This window comes from Phasianus colchicus, chromosome 1 (assembly GCF_987193195.1).
Source record: "Phasianus colchicus chromosome 1, bPhaCol1.hap1.1, whole genome shotgun sequence".
NCBI classification, from domain to species: domain Eukaryota; kingdom Metazoa; phylum Chordata; class Aves; order Galliformes; family Phasianidae; genus Phasianus; species Phasianus colchicus.
In genome coordinates, this window is record NC_143436.1 from 194,823,814 (window position 1) to 194,847,715 (window position 23,902).

Below are 23,902 nucleotides of genomic sequence, written 5' to 3' on the forward strand. Positions count from 1 at the left end.
GGACTAGATGATCTTAGAGGTCTTTTCCAGTCTTAATGATTTTATGATTCTATGATTCTAAGAACTTTCCTCTGAACTTTAAAACATTTCTAGAGTTCGAAGTAGCCAGGTTGAGCAATAAACACAGGTTACAAATTGCTTATCCCTATCTGTGCCAAATGACCAGCAGCTCAAGGAAACTTGTGTGCAAGCCACCAGGTCAGGCTGGCTGGGCTGGCCCAAAGACACCACCTTTGTCAAACAGAGGGAAATCTCCTTTTTTAAACAACCAACTGCTTTGCAAGGAAGTGTTTGAATCTCAGGGATCTTTGGATATATATGGAGAAGAGTTTTGTAATCTGAGCAGTACCCCAAACTTACAAACTGTCCCCATGGCTCATCTGGACAGACACACAAGCTTGCTTTGTCCCTGCTAAACCAGGAGGGTTGGGCGGTGTAATGGGGAGGCACGCTAGCTGGTGGGACACAAGCCAGGCAGTCTAGCTGCAGCCAAAATGCCTTGGCCAGGTGTCAGCTGAGCTCCATGCCAAAGCTAATAAGCCTGCCAGGAGCCAGGGCTTCCTTGCTTGGATGAAAAAAAAAAAAAAAAGTTAGCCTAATGGTGCTTGGCTGGCTCCGGAGCTCTGCTGGAAACTGCATAGCTCTGTTCTGCCATATGAAACTGCTGCTTCAGATAGGGCAACCTGCTTCTCTTCAGCAGCAAAAAAAATTGAGATCCGTGACGACGAAATGTGGGACATGACTTGAAACAAGGGTTCTTCTCTCCTGTGACCTAAGGTGGGAAAACAAGGATATTTCCATCTCCTTTCCATCAGACTGCTGGAGCTGTTGTCACATTGTTGATATCCCCTTTGTCACTCTGGGATGGAATCCCTGCTGCTTGTAGTGCTTCTGCTCTGCTTTGTGATGCTGGCTCTGATTTTAACTTCAGGAGGGAGCTGATGCAATTCAGACAGCATTGCCCTACTGCTGTTGCCCATGGGCTGTTCTCTGTGCAAAGAAGACTTAGCCAAGCTTTTCTGGAACTGCTGAAATCCAGAAAACAACATTTGCAGAATGACCACAGAAAAACTCTTCCCCTTTACCCTAAAATGAGACCTCAAACCATTGTGAACTTGATAGTGCCTTTTCCCAAGACATTTGGCATCACTGAAAGTCAACACTCCTCCGGTGGAGCAGAGACTTGCCTGCTTATGTGTGAATGTAGAAACAGATGCTAAGCAGAGGCTGACAAGGAAATTCTAACTGAGAACATTTGGGGGTTTAAGGTGTCTCACTGGTGAGTTCAAGCCCAGGTGTGAAATGGCCTCCAAAGGGAGAAGCCCAGAGGATATTTCAAAGGTTTGACACACCACCAGATTTTGTAGTCACTGAGGAGATGAGAGAAAATCTGCAGTGAGTACAGGTAAAACAAAAAAGACTGCGGGAGTGTTATTCCTCAGGAATATCTTAAAGGTTATGCAGCATGACGGACTGATTTATGCTTTTAAAATGAGATCTCAGATGTTCAATCAACTCAACGAGGTTTTATGAGTGCTACCTGACCTGCGGTGTACGAGCACTTCGTTCACTGTAAACACAAGGCTGGATGTATTAACATAAGTGCTTTACTGGGATTTCACTGACATACTCTCCCTCATATAGCAAAGAGCTTCAACATCCCATCTCTGGAGGTTCAAGACCAGGTTGGATGGGGTCCTGGGAAACCTGGCCCTATACCAGATCTGGAGGTTGGTGGCTCTGCCTGTGGCTTGATGATCTTTAGGGTCCCTTTTAACTCTAGCCATTCTGTGATTCTACAGTTCAATGCAGACAGTGACTGGGGCTTAGCTGAAATCTGCAGAGTAGCTGAGCTGTGGTAGAATCAGAAAATTGTAGAATTGCCTGCGTTGGAAGGAACCTCAAAGGTCATCAATATTCTCTTTTGCCTGTCTCTCCAAAGATCATCAGCCCCAACTATATGTAAGTATTGTTTGGTGAGTCCTACAAAAGGCTAAGGACAATCATTTATGGAAGGGGTTTTAACAACTGGATATTGTTGGATTAAGAACTGTAGAAGAGCCATGCAGACACAACAGAGCTCTGTTCCAAATCTGGTTCTCTTCCTTCCCATCATCTGTCTCAGGTGGTGGAAAAAAAGGGTGTTGAGATAGATAGATTTCTATGAATTCATACTCCAGGCACCTGGAGGTGCCCAGTAGAGCATCTAGCAAAGAGGTAAAGAGGATAGCTAATGCAAACTGACAAACCAAATCAGCAACTTCTGAAGCACCACAGGAAACTTGTGATGTCATGTGGCCAAAGCCATGCAGGATGGCCAGCATGAAAGAGGGTTTCCAACATGGTTTTTGGGGGAGTGACCCACAACCCGTGTCTCTTCCTTGGTCCTATGTGAGCTGAGATCCTGCAGTCTGCTGTTGTATGCCTCTGCCAATCCCTTAGGTATCTCTGGACAGTTCCTTTATCTTCAGTCCCCTCTGAAATCAAGGGAAAGCTTGATCCCATGGAAATACATCTTCACACACTGCCACCAACCTCACTGCTGGTACCGTGCCCTCTACTCTATCGTGCCGAGCTCTCATCAAAAGGGGCTCTGGGAGGAAGAAGCTGTCTGTTTCCTTTAGCTTACAATAAAGTGAAGCAGTTCAAAGAGAAGGAAAATGAGGTTAACGATCTCTTTGAAATGTAGGTTCAAATTCCCAGCACGGCACAAGTCAATTACCAGCAAGCACCGTGACACACATCCACTGCTAACGAGGAATCAGAGGGGGGTACTGGTGAGACCCAGGCAGTGCTTAAAAAACATTGCCATGGTGGTGGGAAAGTTACTAGGGAGGAACTTGCTTGGTTTTCCAGGCTGAGTCCTCTCTATGGGTTACACAACTACTGTCCAATGTCTTGCAGAGGGGATGGAGCCTGTTCCCCTGCCTAAAGTCACTGCAGCTGGCAGGGATTTTGAAGGACAGCACTTTCATTAAACCTTTTTTATTTTACTGCTGTTAAAAGGAAAAAGTACTGCATGGTGGGAATGGGGCAGGAGGGGGATGTGGATGTGTGCACACAGGCGTACAATTGCTTGGAGATAAGGACTGTGATTAAGGAAGGATGCTCCTGCTCCCTGCTTATTACAGCAAAGGATTTATCTGATGGAACAGACTCAGCCCCAGTTTTTCTCCTTTTATCCAGGATCCCACTTCCACTGTCTACTCAAAAAGGGAAGGATGGAGATGTCTGGGGGGGGATGCAGGAGGAACATAATTGCATGCCCAATGCATTGTGCATAGGGTAGAGGGTTTCACTGCCTCAGAGTTATCCCAGGATTTAGCTCCAGAAGGATGGTCCCCAGTCACAGAGCACTGTTTTCTGGCCTGGCAAAAGTGCACTGGTGCTTTCCAGCCTGACTGAGTCTGGGTGTGTGAAGCAGAAGTGCTGGAAATAAAACCTCCTGCAAAATGGAAAACATAGAGCTATTTTTATAAAGGGACAGCACCCAGCGCTGCTGAACCAGTCACACTCTCAGTCAGCAAGGGACTTCTGTGGTCTGACAGCTGACAACCAGGAGAAGCAGCTCCTACAGAACAGCAATAAGGAATGAGTGATTTGGGCTATTGGGAGCTGCATCTTTTTAAATGAAGACAAGAGTGTTGACCTGTGCTGCCTCTGACCCTTGGATATAAGGGGGAATAGAGAGTGACCCTCAATACACTTCTTAACATGCTGGAAAGGAGGGTGAGACACTGATACTCCTGTGAGCAAACACCAGCTCGGCCACTGCTCCCCCTCCCTAAACGTATCCTCATTGCTCAGCCTCCGCTGAGGTTTTCCAGCTTCTAAAAATATTCAGCCTCTAATTAAAGCATCCATCTCACTTGCCAGGACAAACGCATCCGGCCACAGAGCTGAGCTGGACCCAGAGATAGCCAGAGCTTGCCTGGCTGGTTGTCCTGGTCTGGGCGCCTTGGGTGACGTCTGGTATTGGAGTTTAGTTTGTGATTCCTTGTGTATCAAGCTGGTGGCAGCTTCAGGAAGTGGGCTCCTCAGATTTTATTACACTGACATAAGGAAAAAGTTTTTTACCAGAAGGGCAGTAAAGCATTGGAACAGGCTGCCCAGAGAGGTGGTGGATGTCCTGTCCTGGGAGACATTTAAAGTCATATTGGATGGGGCTCTGAGCACCAGATGGAGCTGTGGGTGTCCCTGTTCATTGCAGGGGAGCTGGACCAAATGGCCCTTGAGGGTCCCTTTCACAGAATCACAGAATCACAGAATGGCCAGGGTTGGAAAGGACCTCAAGGATCATGAATCTCCAACCCCCCTGCCACACGCAGGGCCACCACCCTCCCCATTTAACTTTAACTCTCCTTTCAACTCGAATTTCAACTTTCCTCCCCTTTCAAATGATTCTATGATTTTCCAAGCCTGGAGTCACCCTGTGCCTTTTCTTCATCTGTGTTTTTATTGTCTGGGTCCTATGGTGGAGAGGGATCCATGAAGAGCATAGGGCGTCATGCTGCAGGTGGGGCTCTCATGCCTGTTGCAACGTAGAAGAATTCAGATAGGCTATTTAAGTAATTCAAATAGCAGCAAAATGAGAGGGAGCTAAAATAGGATGGAGGAGTACACAAAGTGCAACAAAGTGCTGGTGGGGCATTCACAAGGAATTTGGAGAATCCATCTGATAGATGGATTCAGACCCATCATTTTAGGCACTGTGTCCTTGCCCTGGCAGACCAGGACAGCCAAACAGATTGCACAGCCCTCTCCCGTGGCAAGAGAGATCCCAACAGGTTGGATATTAAGAAAAACTTCTCCACAAGAGAGGTTGGATACTGGCAACAGGCTGCCCAGGGAGGTGGATTCACTGTCCCTAGAGGCATTCAAGAACTGCGGAGATGTGGCATTTATGGACTTGGCTTAGTGGGCAACAGTGGTGGTATGTGGACAGTTGGAGGAGATGATCTTTTCCAGCTTTAATGACTCTATGATTCCATGATCCAGAAGGAGATGCAGAAGGAAAACTGTGGTGGAGCCTGGTGGGCAGAGACCGTGCCATGGTGGGCACAAAAGGAGCAGGCATGGTATCATAGAATCATGGAAGATCTTGAGTGGGAAGAGACCAGCAAGGACTGTCATGTCCAACCATCTCTATATGTTGGTCCTGGCTTTCCCTTACAGTTCTTAACAGTGCTGTGAGCCAGAACTGGCCTTTCCTGGAGATATGTCCCACATGGTTGCCAGTCCTGGAGGACAGGGTAGACAGCTTGTGGGTCTCCCCAGATCACCCCTTCTTCAAACCCAGCCTTCCAGCTCAGCTCCTCACTAGCAGACCATTCCCTAAATCCACTAAGACCTTCACACTGCCTCTAACAAAGTTTGGAGCATACCCTACAGCATTTGCCCCAGATGCTCTTGTGTCAATTCTGGACACTCAAATGTCCATAACTCCCTTCCAGTCAGCTTACCTGGACCTTGTGAAGCTTTTTAACCTTTCCACTAATGAGGAGCCCAATGAGACAAGCACAGCAGTTTGGAGACACGACACCCACAGTTCTGGTAGGGCTGAGCAGGGCAAAGGAAGAAACTACAGAGGAATGGCAACAACACATCACATTGTACTTTGGATTTAAACCATTCACCCTCCCATCACTAAGACAATAAATCCACATTTGTTCACCTCCAAATCACTTTATTATATTGTGAGTAATCACAAAGCCTTACAATGCTGCCGAGATTCTGTAAAAAACAAACTAATACAGCGATGGTATTTGCCAGCCTTTGCTAAGACTTGTTCAGCTAACAGCTAGCGTGAGATTACACCAGGAAATATTGCAGTCTTCAACTGGATTGTCACATTGGGTTTTAAATTTACCACAGTGGTGCAAAGCCGGTGAATCTAACAGTATATGATCCCCCTAACCTTGCATCTACGTACAGACTTACAACATTAAACAATTTTTTTTTTTTTTAAATTACGTTTCTTTTTCTGCCAGCAGAAAAGAATTCTCTTAAAAAGGCAAGATCCACTAAAAAACACCTCCTTTCTCCCAAACTGTCCCCTCCTTCCACTGCTCTCTTCCGGATCTCCGTCTGCCTGCAGGCATTCCCACTGCCTTTTTAAGAAAACTACTTTGTTTCTCATGAATGTGAAGGCTGGTCAAACCTTTCAAAGGCTCAACAGAGGGGCAAAGCCCCCAACACTGATGAAAAGGGTTAAAATCCTACCTCATGGTCTGCCATCAAACCATCAAAAAGGAAATGGGTGTCAGCATGTGAGAGGGATTGAAATATCCAAAGTAAGACGTTGAATCTGGGGTGAGCCCCCTGGCAGTGGCTGGCTTTTACGGGCTCAGCAGGTTTCTACCATCGCTGGAGAGAAATGCCTTGGGCAATGTGCTTTCCATTTGTGAAGGCCTTTGGGGGTGTGAAGATGAAGCTTGAGCTCCTCCCAACACTCCCAAGGAGGGCTGCGGACTGGGTTTATGTCTCCATCATCTTTGCATGGACTCCCTCCTTTGGGGGAGGTTCAGGTTGGATACCAGGAAAAGGCTGAGAGCTTGGCTGGGGACTGCAGCAGGCTCCCCAGGGAAATGGTCACAGCACCAAGCTTGCCATAGTTCAAGAAGTGTATGAACAACTGTCTCAGCTGTATGGTCTTATTTTTGGGTGATACTGTGTGAAGCCAGGAGTCAGACTTGATGATCCTTATGGGTCCCTTCCAACTCAGGATTTTCTGTGATTCTGTGATTCCCTCAGCCTGTTTCAGAAACTTTAAGGTTACCCTGATGCAAGGCTGGGTGTGGAGAACAAGCCATGGACAGATCTGTGCAGGATCACCATCCACAACAGACCCTCCCATCCCCAGGACAGAAAGTGGCAGATTTGGGATGGATATCTCCATTGGCAGAGCTCCTTTGAGCAGAATGAAGGCTTAATGTACAGCACTGTGTTGCCTTTGCCCCCTTTCTCCTGATCTGGAGAAGAAGTGGGATGAGGGAAGCTCCCCTTTGCTTTGCCAGCATTTCAGAGTAGAGGAAAAATGCATAAAGCTCCAAGGACAAAGCTTTTTATCAGATCTCAGTTGGTAGCCAAGAAGCCATGTGAGAGAAACAAAAGCCACAGAACTGGAATGAAAATATACCTCAAGATCCTTCCCTTGATAGGCAGACTACTCCAGGGTTGCAGGCGTCAGTGCTAATTCTGCTCCTGGCACGTTTTGGAAGTTGCCTCACATGATCCCAGCTGAGCTGCAGATGTTGAGTTCAGCTGGGAAACATCAGCATGGAGACAGCTTGCTCCGGAGTCCTCTGTGTCTTGGCTGGCTAAGGTCACTGAGATAAAAACCACTGTCAATGTTTTCTTCCAGGTTTACCCAAAAACGAAGGAGGAAATTGTTTTTTCATTTAAAGCTTGGCTATGTGGTCTTTCAGTTAATTTGCTTGATGCAAGCTAGGTGAGATGCTTCTTCTACTTTGCAATGTGTCAATGTCCCACTAATGTCAGAAAGATGGGATGTTGCCAAGGCTAGACCTAAAGTAATCTGACATACAAAGAATCAAGATGGGAAAATAGGGAGAAAAGAGTGGAACACTCTCTACTTACTCAGTGTTCATTGCACATCAATGCAAATATCATGTAAAAACCAGCACATTAGGAGCACGTTGCATTCAGGTTTGTCTGGAAATGTTTCTTCAGACTGAAAGTGCATGACAAGGAACAGGGTGCTGCTAATGAAGGCAACATCCAAAAGGCACTTCTTGGGGAATAATAATTAAAAACAGGGATGAAGAATGGGTTTGGAAGCCAACAGCTACGGAGTTGGCAGGTTTTGGGGTGCACTTTGGAGAGGTGTATCTTTGCACCTGCAGACTGGTCTGGGGCTGGAGTTTTGCACCACAGCAGCTCTTCTGCCCCAAGACCCAACTTGGTCCTTAGTGTCCATCAGCACTCTTCTTGAGCTATGCAGCCCCAAACATACCGGGTAGAATCTGGGGCCGGCAAGTGAGGATTTGCAAGTGTATAAAACCCACAAACAATCAAGTATTGGCATATACAAATATATAAATTATTGACAGCTTTACAAAAGGCACACTGCAAGCCAGCTCAGTCCGACAGCTGTGCAAACCCCACGGCCCCCTACCCTCCCACTCCAACTTCCCCATCCCTTTCTTTCTCTTTCATCACAAAACGTAAGGCGCTGCTGCTACGGCCCCATGGCTGTCATGGCAGCTGAGGACCTCTTTTTTGGTCAGCCCAATTTGTCGGTGGTACTGTCCTTCTTTGATGGTCTTAAAACACTGAATGTTCTTCCTCAAGGTGATGCTTTTGAGGGAAGGTAAGTATTTTAGCACAGTCTTTGGCAAGGAGGACACGCCGGTCCCAGAGAGGTTGAGCTCTTGTATAGAGTTCAGGCCAAAGATAACTTCAGCAGTCAATGACCTTAGATTGGGATTGTTGGATAAATCCAGAACTTGGAGGGCTGGTAATTCCTTGAAACTGTAAGGAGATAACTCTCTAAAGTCATGGAGGCCGCTGAGGGATAAATGAATCAAACCTTTCAGCCCCTTGAAGTCTCCTTTCTCAATCTTGGCTAGTGGGTTGCCATCAAGATTTAAGTATCGAAGAGGAATGCCTTGGAGGTTTGGCACAGTTGTTAGCCTGTTTCCAGAAAGATTTAAGTTCTGGATGTTGGGGACGCTCTTTTCATGGTTCCTTGTAATTTTGCTGAGCATGTTATTGGATAGATCCACATTCAAGGGTTTTCCTTGACCCTTTGAAGCAAAAACGTCCATCGCTATATCCAAAAGCTTGTTATTGCTCAAATCTATGTCGCCCAAAGGAGAACTGGAGAAGCAGTCCTCTGGAAGGACTTCCAGAGAGTTATGACTCAGATCCAAAGACTCCAGGTAGCGAAGCCTGGAGAAGGTTGTGGAGGAAATCTTGGCGATTTTATTGTAGCTCAGGTCAAGGCTCACCAGGGTGGTGTATCCGGGGCCAGTTAGCATTGATTCATTGATAGTTTCCAGTTTGTTTGAGGACAGATCCAAGTAGGAGGTATCCAGAGGGATTGGGACAGGAACAATGTGTGAGCCTATTCCACTGCAGTCCACCTTGGTCAGGCTAAAGCTGTCAAAGAGACCAAAGCTTTCCACTTCACAGTGGCAGCCAGGGAAGCAGGTTTTGGTGGTACTGAAACACGGAAGGAGAAGCAGCAAGTTGAACCAGGCTAAGAACTGCATCGTTGACCTGGAAAACAAGATGACAAAAATTAGATTTAATTGCCTTACTTGACTGAACAGTTACGCGTTCTTTCTATCTTTCCAAATGGATAGATTAAGCATTCTGTTAAAGTATCAACTAACTATAAGTAAATAGCAAGGATGTCCTAAACACCATATTTCTCATGCTATAGTCCCCAGTAGGAATCTTGCAAGATGTCCAAGAGTCCAAATTCCAAGAGCAGGACTTGATGACCAGGAGCTGGACTGGATGATCCTTATGGGTCCCTTCCAACTTGGAATATTCTATGATTCTGTGAACTGCTAGAAGGCTGCCCATTGCCAGTGGACTGCATGTCTCCCTTACTTTAACTTCAAACACACATTTAGATGTGTTTCAGCAGACAGACTCATTGCTTAATGTCATCTGCCTCAAGCCAACCTCTTCTGGGTGGTGGCAGGCAGAACAGACCATGGCCATTTGGCTCCTCGCCTACAATGGGAACCAAGGACAGCTTGATCTACCCCAGAATGTGTTGTGGTGGGCCCAGCCTCTCTCAAAGGCACTTAGTGGAAATAGCTAATTTATTTCACACACAGACTCTGGAATCTTTGCTAATTAAGCATTCTCTCTGATTAACGATGCTACCAAGCGAGGAGATCTCTCCACCCCTCTGATTTTGAACCTCCATCATCTGAGACATTTATCTCTCTCCATCATTGCAGCCAGAGGAGGAAGAGAGCTGATCTGCATCTCCCACCTCTGCTGACCCTTTTCTGATCACATTCTGGCAGCAACTCTGCACAACCACAGGCAACTGCAGCTGTAGGATTTCCAAAGCCAGCCAAAAAAGCTTTTGCTCTGCATCTCTGTGGGGGGTAAATAGGAGCATGTAAGTGATCCTGCAGGTCAGCAGAGAGGACTGTCCCCCTTTATTCCAGCTGAAGTCTTGGGTGATGGCTGCGTGTGCCTTGCAATGTGCAAAAGAAGTGCAAAGGGGAAAATGCCTGCCCAAAATATTGTCCTGATCATTGATATGACTTGTCTGGGAGTAACTCCCACATCTCCTGTGACCAGAGAGAAGGGTTTGGGACTCTGGCCAAAATGCTTGCAACCAAAGCATTGCAAAAAGCCAACATGCAATTCTCCAGGGTGCATTATTCTGTAGAAACAACAGAAAACCAGTAAGATGAGCCCATCTTAAGTGTTTCTTGAGAAAAAACATGTGTGACCAGATGGGATGCAGTGGATACTTCTGCAGACACATTTCCAGATAACTCTTTCTCAATGACACTGATATCAACCCTCACTCTGGTTCTGTGCAGGCAGACCGTTGCTCCATTTTGCAATCATTCATCATTGGGAACTAAAAAACCTCAATGTTAAATGTTTCTTCTGAACCATCTGCCTTAGTGTAACCCCCTATCAGTGGTGAGAGGCTTAGTGGTATCTCTTTCTTTTTTATCTCTTTTCTTATGATATTATTGGTCTCTTTTCTCTCAGATCCCATTAATTAGCTATTCCCACTTGATATCTCAACCTGGACAGTGCCTCCTAACTTCTTTGAAACCCCAGTTTGGTTGCTGCTGGCATCTCATTCATTGTCTCTGAGGGCACTGGATCAGACCCCAGAAGCTCCAAAGACACCAGTATGAGACTGGTGAGATGCAATCCATTACTACCAGTTAAAAACTCCCTTATGGAGTGACATGAAGCATTCATAGACTAACAAGCCCCTTGGCCAATAGCTCTGACAAAAGATAGGAGAAATAAAGGTGCTGGTCACCTTCTAGTCCAAGAAAAAGTGTATATTGCCAGATAATCAGCAAAGAGCTTAGTCAGGTGTGGGCATGCTTTATTGCTGCATGGAGCAATCGATCCAGCTCTTTGAAATGGGGAAGGAAACATGCCACAGGCATTTACAGTTCATCTGCGTACAGCGTGTATTTGAAACCACATCCAATTGCCTTTGGATGGCTGCCTACGAGCTGCTCTGTTGATAAAGGCAGGAGGCCAAGGTATCCCCTTGTGAAAGGGAGATGAGTTATCCTCCTACAACACTGGGGACATTCACCCGAAGGCAATGCCAGAAGCCTTGAGCCCATTGCTTGGGACAGTCACTGAGGATGTGGAGGAAAGTCACCAGGAGAAAGTGACCAACCTTTGGGCTGTTTTTTTCCTGTTCTCTTCAAGGACGTCTTCATTTCTATGGGTGTCGTGCTGTGAGAGTATTTTGCATCCTGAGAGCTCCCAGGATCTCCTTGGGATGAAGCATCACTCCCCAGGGCTCTTTATATCTATCCTGTCCTTTCTGCATGGCGAATATCCTGAGTCAACCCCACTCCCCAAGGAGATCCAGTGGTGGGTAATGGAGCCAAGGTCAGAACAAGCTCCCTGCAGGGTGTCAGCCTTCTGCCCCAAATCCCAGCTCTCCACACCTGCAGATTTGCTCATCTCCTGCACCGCCCCTTAGCAAGAACCTCACTCTGAAATTTCCCTGCCAAAAAAACCTTAAAAGTCTCATTGATTTTAAAACCAGATCACAAAGGAAAACCAATCCGGGGGAGTGGGTTAGAGGAAAGCCCTGTTGTGGTGTTGTTGCAAATTCACACTTCTCACCGTGCTTGCTTTCCTCCTTCTGTGTTTTCTTAAAGACTTTTCTCACTTGTCCAGTGATCCACAGCTGAGACTGTCACCTCATAGAGTCATTTATGTTGGAAAAGAACCGTAATATCATCTAGTCTAACCCATTAACCCATCACCACCAAGACCACCACTAAACCAAGTCCCTACGCACCACATCCATATTTCTTAAATACCTCCAAGGATGGAGACTTCACCACCTCCCTGGGCAGCCCATTACAATGCCTGACCTGGCTTCCCATGAAGAAATTCTTCCTAACATCCAGTCCAAACTCACCCCTAAAAAACTCCTTTTTATCCAGGTGGGAACTGCTGTCACATCCCACCTTGGACAGAAGCCTGTTGATCAAGGTCTCATCCCCCTGTTGGGAATGAAATGAAGGAGGTGAAATCTGCAAAGGACTAAACATATTTTTGGATACACCTCATCTCTCCCTTGACCAAGGTGGAGTGGAACGATCCCTGGGGTGCTGCTTCCCACCCATCCCTGGCTGCATCTTCCAAATCTGAGTTGCATGCAGCAGCCAGGATTACTGGAGTGGGAAGAACAGGACTTCTCAACAGTAGCACACAAACAAATCAGGCATGACATGAACTCCTATATGTCTAAAGCATGGTAGACAGATTGGGTAGAGTTTCCAGATTTGTTGACAATTTTCTGCTTAAACTTTAGAGTCATTGTCCCTGGAGGTGTCCAAGAACCATGGAGATGTGGCACTGAGGGACACGGTTTAGTGGGAATGGTGGAGATGGGCTGATGATTGGATTAGATGACCTTAGAGGTCTTTTCCAACCTTAATGACTCTATGAGTCTATAGTATTCTATACTAAACAAGTGAACAAAAGGCAAAGTCTTCATAGCAAGGCCCATTTGGCTGCCTTCACTAACTGGGGCAGGGAAAAGGAAAGGCTATTGGAAAATGTAGAAAGCTGTGATAGAGGCCATAAATCCAAGACAAGGATGGGAAGGGAAGGGAAGGGAAGGGAAGGGAAGGGAAGGGAAGGGAAGGGAAGGGAAGGGAAGGGAAGGGAAGGGAAGGGAAGGGAAGGGAAGGGAAGGGAAGGGAAGGGAAGGGAAGGGAAGGGAAGGGAAGGGAAGGGAAGGGAAGGGAAGGGAAGGGAAGGGAAGGGAAGGGAAGGGAAGGGAAGGGAAGGGAAGGGAAGGGAAGGGAAGGGAAGGACGGCTTTAAATACTTGGGAGGCTCTGATATGCAATTGGGATGGACTTTTTTTTTAAAAAAAACATTTTCCTTATTCATTATGTAAAACAAGAGTGATCATCAGGTAGGTCTCTGCACCAGCAACAGCTGCGGATCTCCAGTGTGGACTCTGGCACACTGAGACCAAATGACGCCACAGCTGCAAACACAGTTGGATCCCAAACATCACAGTGAGCAGACAAAACTGGTTCAAACCAGGCTACAAGAGACCATTAATCCCTTGACTCACAAACGCACATTCCTCCTGTGATAAAGAAATTGCTGCTGAGAAGGTTTTTTTTTTTTTTTTTTTTTTTTTTTTTTATGAATCCATTGAAGGTAAAGGTCATTTTGGCTTTTGCTCTTTACTAAAGAAGGGATCCCCATGTGAATACAACAAAGAGATATATTCAGTCCTCTCTATAAAGCTTATTAAACAAACAAGTGCTTCCTTCTGGAGGAGTTGATGGCTGGAATAGATGATCTGTTGTCTTTTCCAACCTCAATGCTTCTATAATTCAGTGATTTCTGGTGCAAATAGGAGCAAGGTTTCCTGAACTGGCTGTATCTTATTTCATTAGCTAGTTTACGGTGTTGGTTTTGCACTCAGTGTTTGGGTGTAGGGAGACCTAATGAGAACCAAAGTACCTGTTAGTTAGGTTTGTTCCTAAATTCCAATGGATAGGTCTGGGGGGGTTTATTGGAGTTTCCATAGGTGCTGGTGACAGCAGGATGAGGATTTGTTTCGTGGCATTTCCTAATTCAATTCGATTTAATGGCTCGCTCTGTCAGGAGCTGCCCCTCTAGCCACCTTTGGATGATAAATTAACAGGTGGTTTATTAATGTGGGGTGCAAAGCTGCTTAAATAGCAGAGCCATGCCAAAAATCAGAAAAGAAAGGGGCGTGCAGCCCCATCTTCTCCCCGTTTTTCCAACCCCAGTGCTGGGCTGGGGGCACTGAGATGGCATCATTGGCCCTTATGGATCCATGGTGTGAAGAGGGGCTGAAGTCATCCTAAGGGTGATGAATGCTTTTTCCTCCATCTTTCTGGTCACTTCAGAAAGTCAGAATTAAATGCAGGGCCAGTAATCTATGAATTCCTTTTTACTTTGATGATTTCTAATAATGGATGTGAAACCACCTCTTTTGCATTCGGTCAGGAACTCCACAACCAAAGGAGAGTCGTTAGCAACTAATTACCCGAGTGGTATTGGGAATCCTCATTAGCAGGTTATGTGAGAATTACATGCAGTAGGCACCAAACTGGGAGTGGGAATAACCACACTGTCAAGGCTATCATTGCAAGGCTTGAATCTCACCAAAAAGTGGGGAATTTGGGATGTGGAACATCTAGAAAAACAAGACACTGCTCCTTGCTTTTCCCCAGTTTCCATAATTTCCATTTGCTTTTGTCGGTTCCAGACATGAAGAAACTGCTGAGCCAAAAAGCAACGATTAACCAGCACCTGGGACTGCTCCCTGTCCCTGGTGATTTTCGTAGATGTTGCAGGGGATGAGACAGATAAGATTAGCAAAAGCAAAGCCAGACAAGCCGTAAGCATCAGAAGTGTTTCACAATCCAAAAACAAAACCAGGCAGCCCTTCACCCCACCGGGCTGCAAAAGAAGACACATGGAAATGGTCAATAGGGAGCCCAGCACCTCCAATCCCTACAGCAGCATCACATCATGGGTTTGTTGCCATTGAGCTAAATGATGTCCCTCGCTCTGCTCAAGCAGTCCCTGCAGTACTTCTTTTTTAAGTTAAATAATAATAATAATAATCCTTTCTTTACAAAAGAAATCGAGAGCCCTTTTAAAATAATCTGTGCTCCAACTGTTCATGTCACAAATCCCATCTGCTTAACAAGAAGCCAAGGGTGATTTATCATCTGAGTGCTTAAACAACTAACAGTTTATTCCACTTATGCAATCCCCCCAGCACCGTCCCAGGAGGAAATCAAGGTGTGTAGGGGGGTATTTTTAGCTCAAACAAAAGGAAACCTGTGTGGGCAGGTTTGCCAGCCCATAGGGCGAGTTACAGCTGAGTTACATCTGCTGCCAAAATACAGCTGGTTCCTGCTCTCAGGTTATAACTGTTTCTTGCAATGGGGGGAAATGGTCTCCTGTGGCTTTTGAAATTGATTTTGCTCACCAGTCTCATGCAGAGCTCTGCTTGTGTTGGGAGGAGACAGTTCTAATGCAAGAGCATCGTCTCTCCATCACCTCCTGACCACAACATAAAATCACAGAATCATCAAGGTTGGAAAAGACCCCTGAGGTCATCTGGTCCAACCACCACGTCAACCCAACACCAAAACCAGGTCCACGTGGTTTTTCAGTGTGGGACGTGGAAACTGGGAGCAGCACCATCAGAACTGATTCCCAACACGATCAAAGCAAATGACCAAGAGGGATGCAGGAGCTCAGGGTCTTCTCCAGCTCCAGCATCACCCCTGGGGGTAATCACACCAAAATGAGAGGAGCTATTTTGGCACAACCAACCAGACAGAGCAGCCATTTGGCATAGCATCTCCTAGCAATGGAAGCTGGGCAGGTTTGCACCAAGGTTTACAGGAGCTGTGATACATTCTACCATAGAGGGGCCAAATAGAGCCTCAAGCAGAACTCATCATCTCTGATGCCCCAGGGCTTTGCCCAAATCACAGCAATAACCCAGCAGAATTAAGTCTAATTTTTCTTTTCTTTTTTTTTTTTTTTTTTTTTGCCAGCCAACTATTGAAAGCTAAAACCATCCCAGCAAGTTTATATAGACCTTATGATGCTGCCCCATGCCTGAGTTCCAGCTTCACCCACTCCAACTCTCAGAGACATGATATAATCCAAGAGGAGTGCACTGTGGGATGAACATCATGCGTCAAACCAGTGAGAAACATTAAGATGTGCAGCATGGGGAGAGGAAGCCTCTTACACTTCTTGATTTTACTGTTCCTAGAGTTTCTTGGGCATATCATGCACCCCTGACATGGTTTGTTTCAACAACTCTCGTATGATGGTTGCAGAAGGACTGTGATGGACCCTGGAAGGAATGAGCTGGGTGGATGGAAGGAAGATGGACATGGATGGGCTCCTCTGGAAGGGATGAACCAAATGGGTGGGAGAAAAGGGATTAGTACTGGAAGGTGAGATCTCCCAGGGTGATGCATCTGCTTCTTGGTAAGACACAAATAGCTCATCCTGTTTCCTGTACCTAAGAAACTTTTTCTTCTCTTTATCTTTGAAGCTACAAGTCAGCTGTCCAAACGCAAGCTTTCCTCCAACAGCACATTTCATTCCTCCAACATCACATTTCAGTCACTTGTGCCCTGCCAAAATGACATGAAAATCCCAGGGAAAAGAAATCTGCCCCAGTAGGATGCAGGGGCAGAGCCACCAGTCCCAGTAGGAGGATTTTAAAAGGATCCCATGCTTTAGCTCTCTGAAAGGCAGCAAATCCCAATGTCCCTTCTCACAGCCCTCCCTTTTAGGATGCCAATAAGAAAGGGCAAATCAGGGAGGCAGAGTTACACTGGGTATCCTATGGTGCTGCCCTGGCTCAGAGCTTCTTTGTGGGCTTTTTATTTGTTTTTGTGGCTTCCCCCCTACCCCCCCCAATAATCTCCAGGCTTCTTTTCTGCCTGTGGCTGTCAGTGTGCAGCTGCAGACCCTCCACCGAGGAGGTAATAAATACAATCCTGGCAGTCATTTTTGCAAACAGCACAGCTGGAGGCTCCAGGCTCCTTCCCCTCCCGGCATTCCCTGGTGCTAATAATTCTTGCAGCGTGACCACTGTGAACAATGGGATGCTCAGCATGGTGGCTGCCCAGCAGAGCATCACTGGGAGCTTCAGGGGCTGCCTCCACCCCAGCAAAGCACTTGAGATATTCGCTCTGCCCTACAAGATTTGGGAAGGGACCTGGGGAGAGAAAGAGGGTTCTGGGTAAGGCTAACAAAGGCTATACCAGCAAGGCATTGTCCCCATTTTGTTTCCTACCCTAGATGTTCCTTGACTTCCTTAGTGATCATAGAATCAGAGAACATTTTTGGTTGAAGAAGTTTGGGTTGACCTCAAAGTCCATCCAGTACCAACCCCTGCCATGGGCAGGGACACCTCCCATAGACCAGGTGCCCAAAGCCCCATCCAAACTGGACTTAAATGCTTCCAGGGATGGGGCACCCACAGCTTCTCTGGGCAACCTGTGCGAGGGCCTCACCATTCTCTGAGCAAGAAATTTCCTCCTATCAAATCTAAATCTCTCATTTTCTACTTCCTCTTGGATGGTCTTTTGCAGAGAAAGACCACAGACAGTAGTTGATCCCAAGACTGAGAGGTGAACAAGGACGTATCACCACAAGCCTCAAATCCACCACTATAACCCCAAGATGAAATTCCTCTGCTCTCAGCCCATGGGGAAGCTCCTGTCCACAAGCGTGCTGACACTTTTGTCATGTCACAGACATGACCTATCAGCCAGGATGCACAAAACCACTACCAATTACCATTTAACCCTGCATTAAACCAAGTCCTAGCCTAATTTGATTCAGTTTTGCTCAACAGCTGACCCAGACCCATAATTTTCAAATTGCAACAGCCCCATATTTTTGTCCCTGCATGGTCATCCATAGTTTAGTGGGCATGGGTGACAGGTTGATGGTTGGAGTAGATGATCTTCGTTGTCTTTTACAGCCTTAATGATTCTGTTATTCTACAGCCAGTGTGGTGCTGGCTCCTTGCTCCATTTTATCCTCCAAAGCAGGTGGGGGCTGCCATGCACTGTGTTGCACACAGCAGAGATAGAGACATCCCAGTGAGATATTTGGTGACAGTTCAGAACAGCAATGCTCCCCCAGAGCATGAGCCATGTTCAGAGCTCCTCCATGATCCTGCAATCCCATGAACCATAGATCTAGCTGCAGATGCCCCTGTTCAGAGGTGACTGGGGCTAGGTATGCATTTTGCCCCAGCAGGAGAGTTTCAGACATGATGGGTGTAAGAAATCACACTGCAGGCCCATCCACCCTAGCAGGGCTTTGCCTCTTAGTCTGAATTTTAACTGGTGATCTCACATTCAAAGTCAAATAAAAAGCCTTATTTATTTTCCCCCTCAGCACACCTCAGAAAAAAACCCTCAAAAATCATCAGTAGCCCTGATGGGGAGGAATCAGAACCCTTAATCTCCAAGCCACATGCTGTCTCCTGGCCCCAAGAGAACCCACACTTTGGTCCCAGTAGTAGGAATCACATTTCCTCCAGCTGCACTTTTCCTCCCCCCTTGAAGATGGGTCTGTTCCCCTCTCCCTCACATCACAGCCAGGCATGGAGTAGGGGAAGGCGAGGAGTCAGCATCACAGACAGCAAAAAAGAATCACAAGGGGAGGGGGAAGGGGAAGGAAAAGAAGCCCCACAGATGCCAGCACTCAGCTGTTACACACAGCACATGGCCCTCTGCTAGGATGCAGGCATGATAAAGTGCTTTTTTCCAGCTTGCCACCGCTCCATTTGGAGCCTGGTTAATACAACTCAGGAATGTCCCGTGCTGCGGCAGCCAGGTTGGGATAATCCCCTGCAGTCTCTGAGATTCTCAGGGAATGCATTTCCTCCCCCCCTCCCCGCTGAGCATCTCGAATCCTCTGAGAAGCAACGGCAGCAGCTTCCAGGAAATTAAAAAAAAAAAAAAAAAAGTAAAAAATAAATTGCAATAGAAACAAAAATCCCAAGGCTTCCTCAGCCAAGAATGAATGGCGCGGAGCCTGCCATACATTCGTCTCGCTGGGTCCAGGTGCCAAGTTTTCATACAAGAAAGGGCTTGCTCGAGCCAGGCTTTATCTCCTCCCGGCCCCCAGCATCTCACTGCTCGGAAGTTTCTTTTGAAGCCGTTCCAGGCTGTGAGTGCTGTGGCTGCTGCCTGCTCCAGCCCCACTGTATCGGTGCTGCGGGGTCGGGAGGGCTGTGGACAAGCATGCCTCTTGTCTTATATCCCCCCCTTCAGCTTCTGCTTGGGGAAAGAGGGAGGAGGGAGAATAGAGTGAAAGAGGAGAAAAAGCAGTTAGGGATGGAGGGAAAAGTCTGAACCTCAGGAAGGCAGTGCCTCACAATGCCTCACCTCTTTCTGTTGGCTCCGTCTCACACAGGGGTGGATGGCACACACTGCTGTCACTGCAGCGCTGGGTGAGCGCTGGATGCTTCTTCCTATATCCCCCCAAAAAAGAAAGAAAGAAAAAAAAAATTAATAGATTTGATACGTTTTGTTTGTTTTGCAGCTTTTTGCTCCCATCCTTTCAATGCTGTTATATTTCCTTGCACTCAGTCTGAAAAAATAAGGATGCAGCACACCCCCTCGCTCGAACCTGGCAGTCTTCCCTGCTGTACTTTGCTATCAGAAATCACGCTCCCTTGGGATGTCACATCCTTCCTCCCTCCAGGCACTTTGCAATCGCTCCCTGCATGCAAGCTACTCCCATTCATTCACCGCCGTGTGTCTCCAGCAGCACCCACCCTGTGCACCCGCTGCCTCTGCACTGGATAGGGAGAACCGACACTGCTCAGCGCTGTTTATATCCCACGTGTGAGCAAGCACCTCCCGTCCCACAGCCTCCCAGGGCTGGCACTGCCTCCCAGGGGTTATAAAGTGACCGAGAGCTGCCCAAGCACAGAATGACGTTGGCTGCCGACTCGCTTTGCTTTGGCACCGTGTGGCTGCCCGGAGCAGCCAGCCAAGTTTAACGCAGTCAATCCTCCCGAGGATGTACCCTTACAGCATTGCCACGGCGTCTCTCTAAGCTTCCCTTTCTGCACCACCCGTGCTCATACAGCACTGCAATCAAACCCCGCGTGCCTCCGGACGAGCGCGGCAGTGGTGATCAATGCGATATTTCAGCGCGATGCCGGCAACGGGCACCAGCTGCTTTCTGCAGAGCAATGGCACAGTGTCCACGAGAGACAAGTTTCCTACTGTAACTTCAGTGAATGCGCTCATTCAGGCTGACGGCAGCTGATTTATCATGGCAGGCACCCGGGGAAATCCTCTGTCTCGGAGCTGCCGCGACCAACACCAACAGCTCGGCTCATAGAATCATAAAGCCATTCAGGTTGGAAAAGACCTCTAACATCATCTCAGTCAATCAATCGTAGAACCTTTAAGGTTGGAGAAGACCTCTAAGATCACCTTGTCCAACGAATCATAGACTCATTAAGGATGGAGAAGACCCCTAAGACAATCCCATCCAACTAATCATAGAGTCATAGACTCATTAAGGATGGAGAAGACCCCTAAGACAATCCCATCCAACTAATCATAGACTCATTAAGGATGGAGAAGACCCCTAAGATTACCCCATCCAACTAACTATAGAACATAGACTCATTAAGGATGGAGAAGACCCCTAAGATTACCCCATCCAACTAATGATAGAATCATTAAGTCTAGAGAAGACCTCTGAGATCATCTCCTCCAACCATATACCTCCCCAGACTCCATACACCTTCACTGCCAACAAATTGCATCAGGGCTCTGCTGACCACAATGGGGAAATGCCAGTTAATGGTGGCAATGCCACTTCCCCATGACCCAAACCCCTCTCTCCATCTCGGGGCTTCCCACCCATCCCAGGCAGAGGAGCAGAGCTGACAAGGCTCTTTGTTTCGGAAGGGCTGACATGTGTTGTGGTCGGCTGCACTAATAAATCTGCTGGCCTCTGTGTCTCTTAATGACTGCAGCATTAATAAGAAGTTTCCATGGTGCTGCTGAAAAGTTTACAGGGTGTGTGCGTTATCAAGGGAGCCCCGTGCTTTCTGACCTCCTGCTTCAAAAGTCACAACCAGCAGCTGCTTTTTCTTTCTTTTTCCCTTCTTTCTTTCCTCCCTTTCTTCTGATTTCCTTCTTTTCCTTTCTTTCTTTTTGCCCCCTTCTTTTTCTTTCTTTCCTATCCTTGCTTTTTTGCCCCATTATTTCCTTCTTTTTTTTTTCCCTTTCTTTTTCATTTTTCCCTTTCTTTCTTCTTTATTTCTTTCTCTTTTCCCCCTTTCTTTCTTTTTCTTTCTTTTTTCATACTATTTTTCCCCTTCTTCTTTCTTCCTTTTTTTTCCATTTATTTTTTCCATTTATTTTTCCCCCTTTTTCTTTCTCTTTCTCTCTCTCTCTTTTTTTTTTTTCCAACAGAACCGCACCACCACACAAACCCAAGGCTGCTTCCTCTCCCTGCCCCCTCCCCAAGCACACCTTCCCCTCCAGCTTAATCCACTCAGAGCCATGGGAAATTCCCAGGCGGGAGCTTTGCCGTGCCCGTATCTCTCCAGCACCCTCTGCACTCTCCTCACCCATCCTCTGAGCTTTGCTTTCCCTTTTACCCCCCATTTTTTTTCTCCCCTTACCTTTGTGCTGCTCCTGCGAGCCTCTATAGCTCAAGATCGCAGCCAAAAAAAAAAAAAAAAAATTAAGGAAAAAAAAAAATCCCTTCTCTCGGTGCTGGGAGGGGAGAGAAGGGGGGAAGAGGAGGGGACATAGGGAGCCCTGTATGAAACCGAAGCGCTGAAGCCGGGCACGGGAGGCGGTGCGCAGCTTCCAGCTGCTGCTCGGATTACTTTGCAGCCGTGGCAATTCTGAGCGCTCCGCAGCCACCATTGCACGGAGGGAGGAGAAGGGAGGAAACGAGCGGAGCTCGGGAGGGGTCGTACACCATCCCTTTGGGGATGGCCGCTGCGGGGAAAAAGTGCTTTGCCTCCAGCCCAGGGTTCTGTGGTTCCACCCCTCCATCCCCTCTCCGCTTTTTGGAGCGGATGACCCCGCACCGCCGCGTCGCTGAGATCCCACGCGTGGCAAAAAAAACCCAACAATCTCCCCCCCCCCCCCCCCAGAAAAAAAAAACCCAACACCAACAAACAAACAAATAACTCAACGCACCGCAAAAGTTTCCCCACTCGGAGACACTGCGGGTGGGGGAGGGGAGAACCCCCATCGATCACCCCCTCGCATCCCCACCTCCCCGGGGCGGCTCAGCCCTCCCGCCCTCCTCAAAAAAAAAAAAAAAAAAAAAAAAAGAGAATTTGGGATGGGTGATCCTCCCCAAAACCCGGCAGCTCTGCGTGAGAAGAGGATGGGGGAAGGCACTCACCGGGACCGGGGTCGGTTCTCACTCCTACGGGCTCGCAGCGCCGGTTCCCACGGCGGGGAGCCGGCAGCAGCACAGCCTGGGGGCCGGGAGGCTCCTTCCTCCCTCCTCCTCCTCCTCCTCCTCCTCCTCCGCCGAGGCGTGCAGCTGGCCGGGCAGGCGGGCTGCCCCCTTCCCCGCAGGAGGAGGGAGGAGGGAGCTCAACAGATGGCTGCACACAAGGGAACATCTGGGAGGAGGAGGAGGAGGAGGAAGAAGAAGGAGGCAGGACTTGCGCTCCGCTGGGCGACTCCTGAGTTGATAGACCCCCCCCTTGCCTTTATTCCTTTGTGAACTTAATGTTGGAGTGACCCCTCAAAAGGAATGGGGTTTTTTGCCTGACCCCACTAAAGAAATATGGCTTTTTTTCACCCTTTTTGGAGAAAAAGGGAGTGTGTGTGTGTTTGAAGCTGGCTTTGCATCCCCTGGGTAAAATCTCTTATTGTGGAATCAGAATATCCAAAATTGGAAGGAACTCACAAGGATCGTCAAGTCTGACACATGGCTCCACATAGGACCACCCCTTATAGCCCCATTGCTTTGGTGGGCTGACTTCAGAATTCCCCTCAGCTCTTTTTCCTGACCTGTATTGACAGAATCATAGAATCATTAGAGTTGGAAAAGACCTCTAAGATCACCCAGTCCATCCATTTGCCTGTCGTCCATGCTTTCTAAACCACGTCGCTAAGCACACATTCATTCACAGGAGTGGGTCCTATACCCAAACACCTCCCACATCCACATTTTAGATGTGTAGGACACACATCCAGCACTCCAAGGTACTGAGACATGGTTAGTGGGCACGGTCATGTTGGGTTGACAGTAGGATGAGATGATCTTAGAGATCTTTTCCTGCCTTAATGATTCTATGAGTAGGCACGGTGGTGTTATGTTGACAGTTGGACAGGATGATCTTGGAGTTCTTTTCCAACCTTAATGATTCTATGATTCTATGAGCAGGACAAGACAGCACCAAGGGCTCACCAGCCCCATGCTGTAAACTCAGGTCCCAGTTTGGGAGACTGTGGGTGTTGGTTTGAGGTGCAGTGCTCCTGGCTCAGCACCAGCTGCTGCAGGAGACTGGAGCTAACAAACTCTTGAGATGTGATAAAGCAGAACAAAGAAGGCAGAATCCCACAGACTGGGGAGCAGAGAGGTTGGATTTGTTTGTTGTAGGGTGAGCAGAGTTTCTTGGTAGTTGGGTTTAATGACCCAGAGGTGTGATACTGGAGATAGGAATGGGAGAGTGCTTCTTGTTGTGGTTCTGTAGCAATGTTTGGACAAAGGGAAGGGGACCTTGAGTTCATGAGTCACAGAGGACTCATGTTGTGGCTGGCTGCAACACAAACCTCTCCCTAGGTGTGACCTGTGGCAGGTCCCAAGCTGTGTTTCCTAACAAGTTTGGGATGAAAAGGCACCATCAGGCTCCTGCGTTTGCTTTGAGTAATGCTGGGGCTTTGAAATGCATCACATGGCCCACACCAATAACAAAAGATTGCTCAGCCCCATCCATTGACACCAGTGTGTTGATGAGATTGGGAGTTTGGAATTCCATCAGGCTGTGACCACTCTGCCAAGGGGAGGACAGAGGAAATCAGTGCTCAGGACTCAGCTGTACCAAACACTCTGTGGGAAAACCTTGGGAAAACCCCTTCATCTGGGTTATGATTTTCTCTCTGAAGCTGGCAGCGGTGTTC

General features: G+C 47.5%; 1 protein-coding gene across 3 annotated transcripts; it reads right to left on the reverse strand.

Annotated features, from left to right (window-relative positions):
• Positions 1–4,021: 4,021 nt before the first annotated feature.
• TSKU (tsukushi, small leucine rich proteoglycan) lies at positions 4,022–22,223 on the reverse strand. Of its 3 annotated transcripts, none has more exons than XM_031601090.2 (3): positions 22,170–22,223; positions 19,163–19,248; positions 4,022–9,243 (listed from the first exon to the last, which is right to left on the reverse strand). In XM_031601090.2, the coding sequence occupies exon 3, from the start codon at positions 9,234–9,236 to the stop codon at positions 8,178–8,180; it is 1,059 nt and encodes a 352-aa protein (XP_031456950.2). In that variant the 5' UTR covers positions 9,237–9,243; positions 19,163–19,248; positions 22,170–22,223; the 3' UTR covers positions 4,022–8,177. The 3 variants fall into 3 exon arrangements, with proteins under 3 accessions (XP_031456950.2, XP_089990275.1, XP_089990276.1); XM_090134149.1 differs by lacking the exon at positions 22,170–22,223 and adding an exon at positions 21,430–21,471; XM_090134150.1 differs by lacking the exon at positions 22,170–22,223 and adding an exon at positions 19,555–19,579.
• Between the last annotated feature and the right edge of the window lie 1,679 nt (positions 22,224–23,902).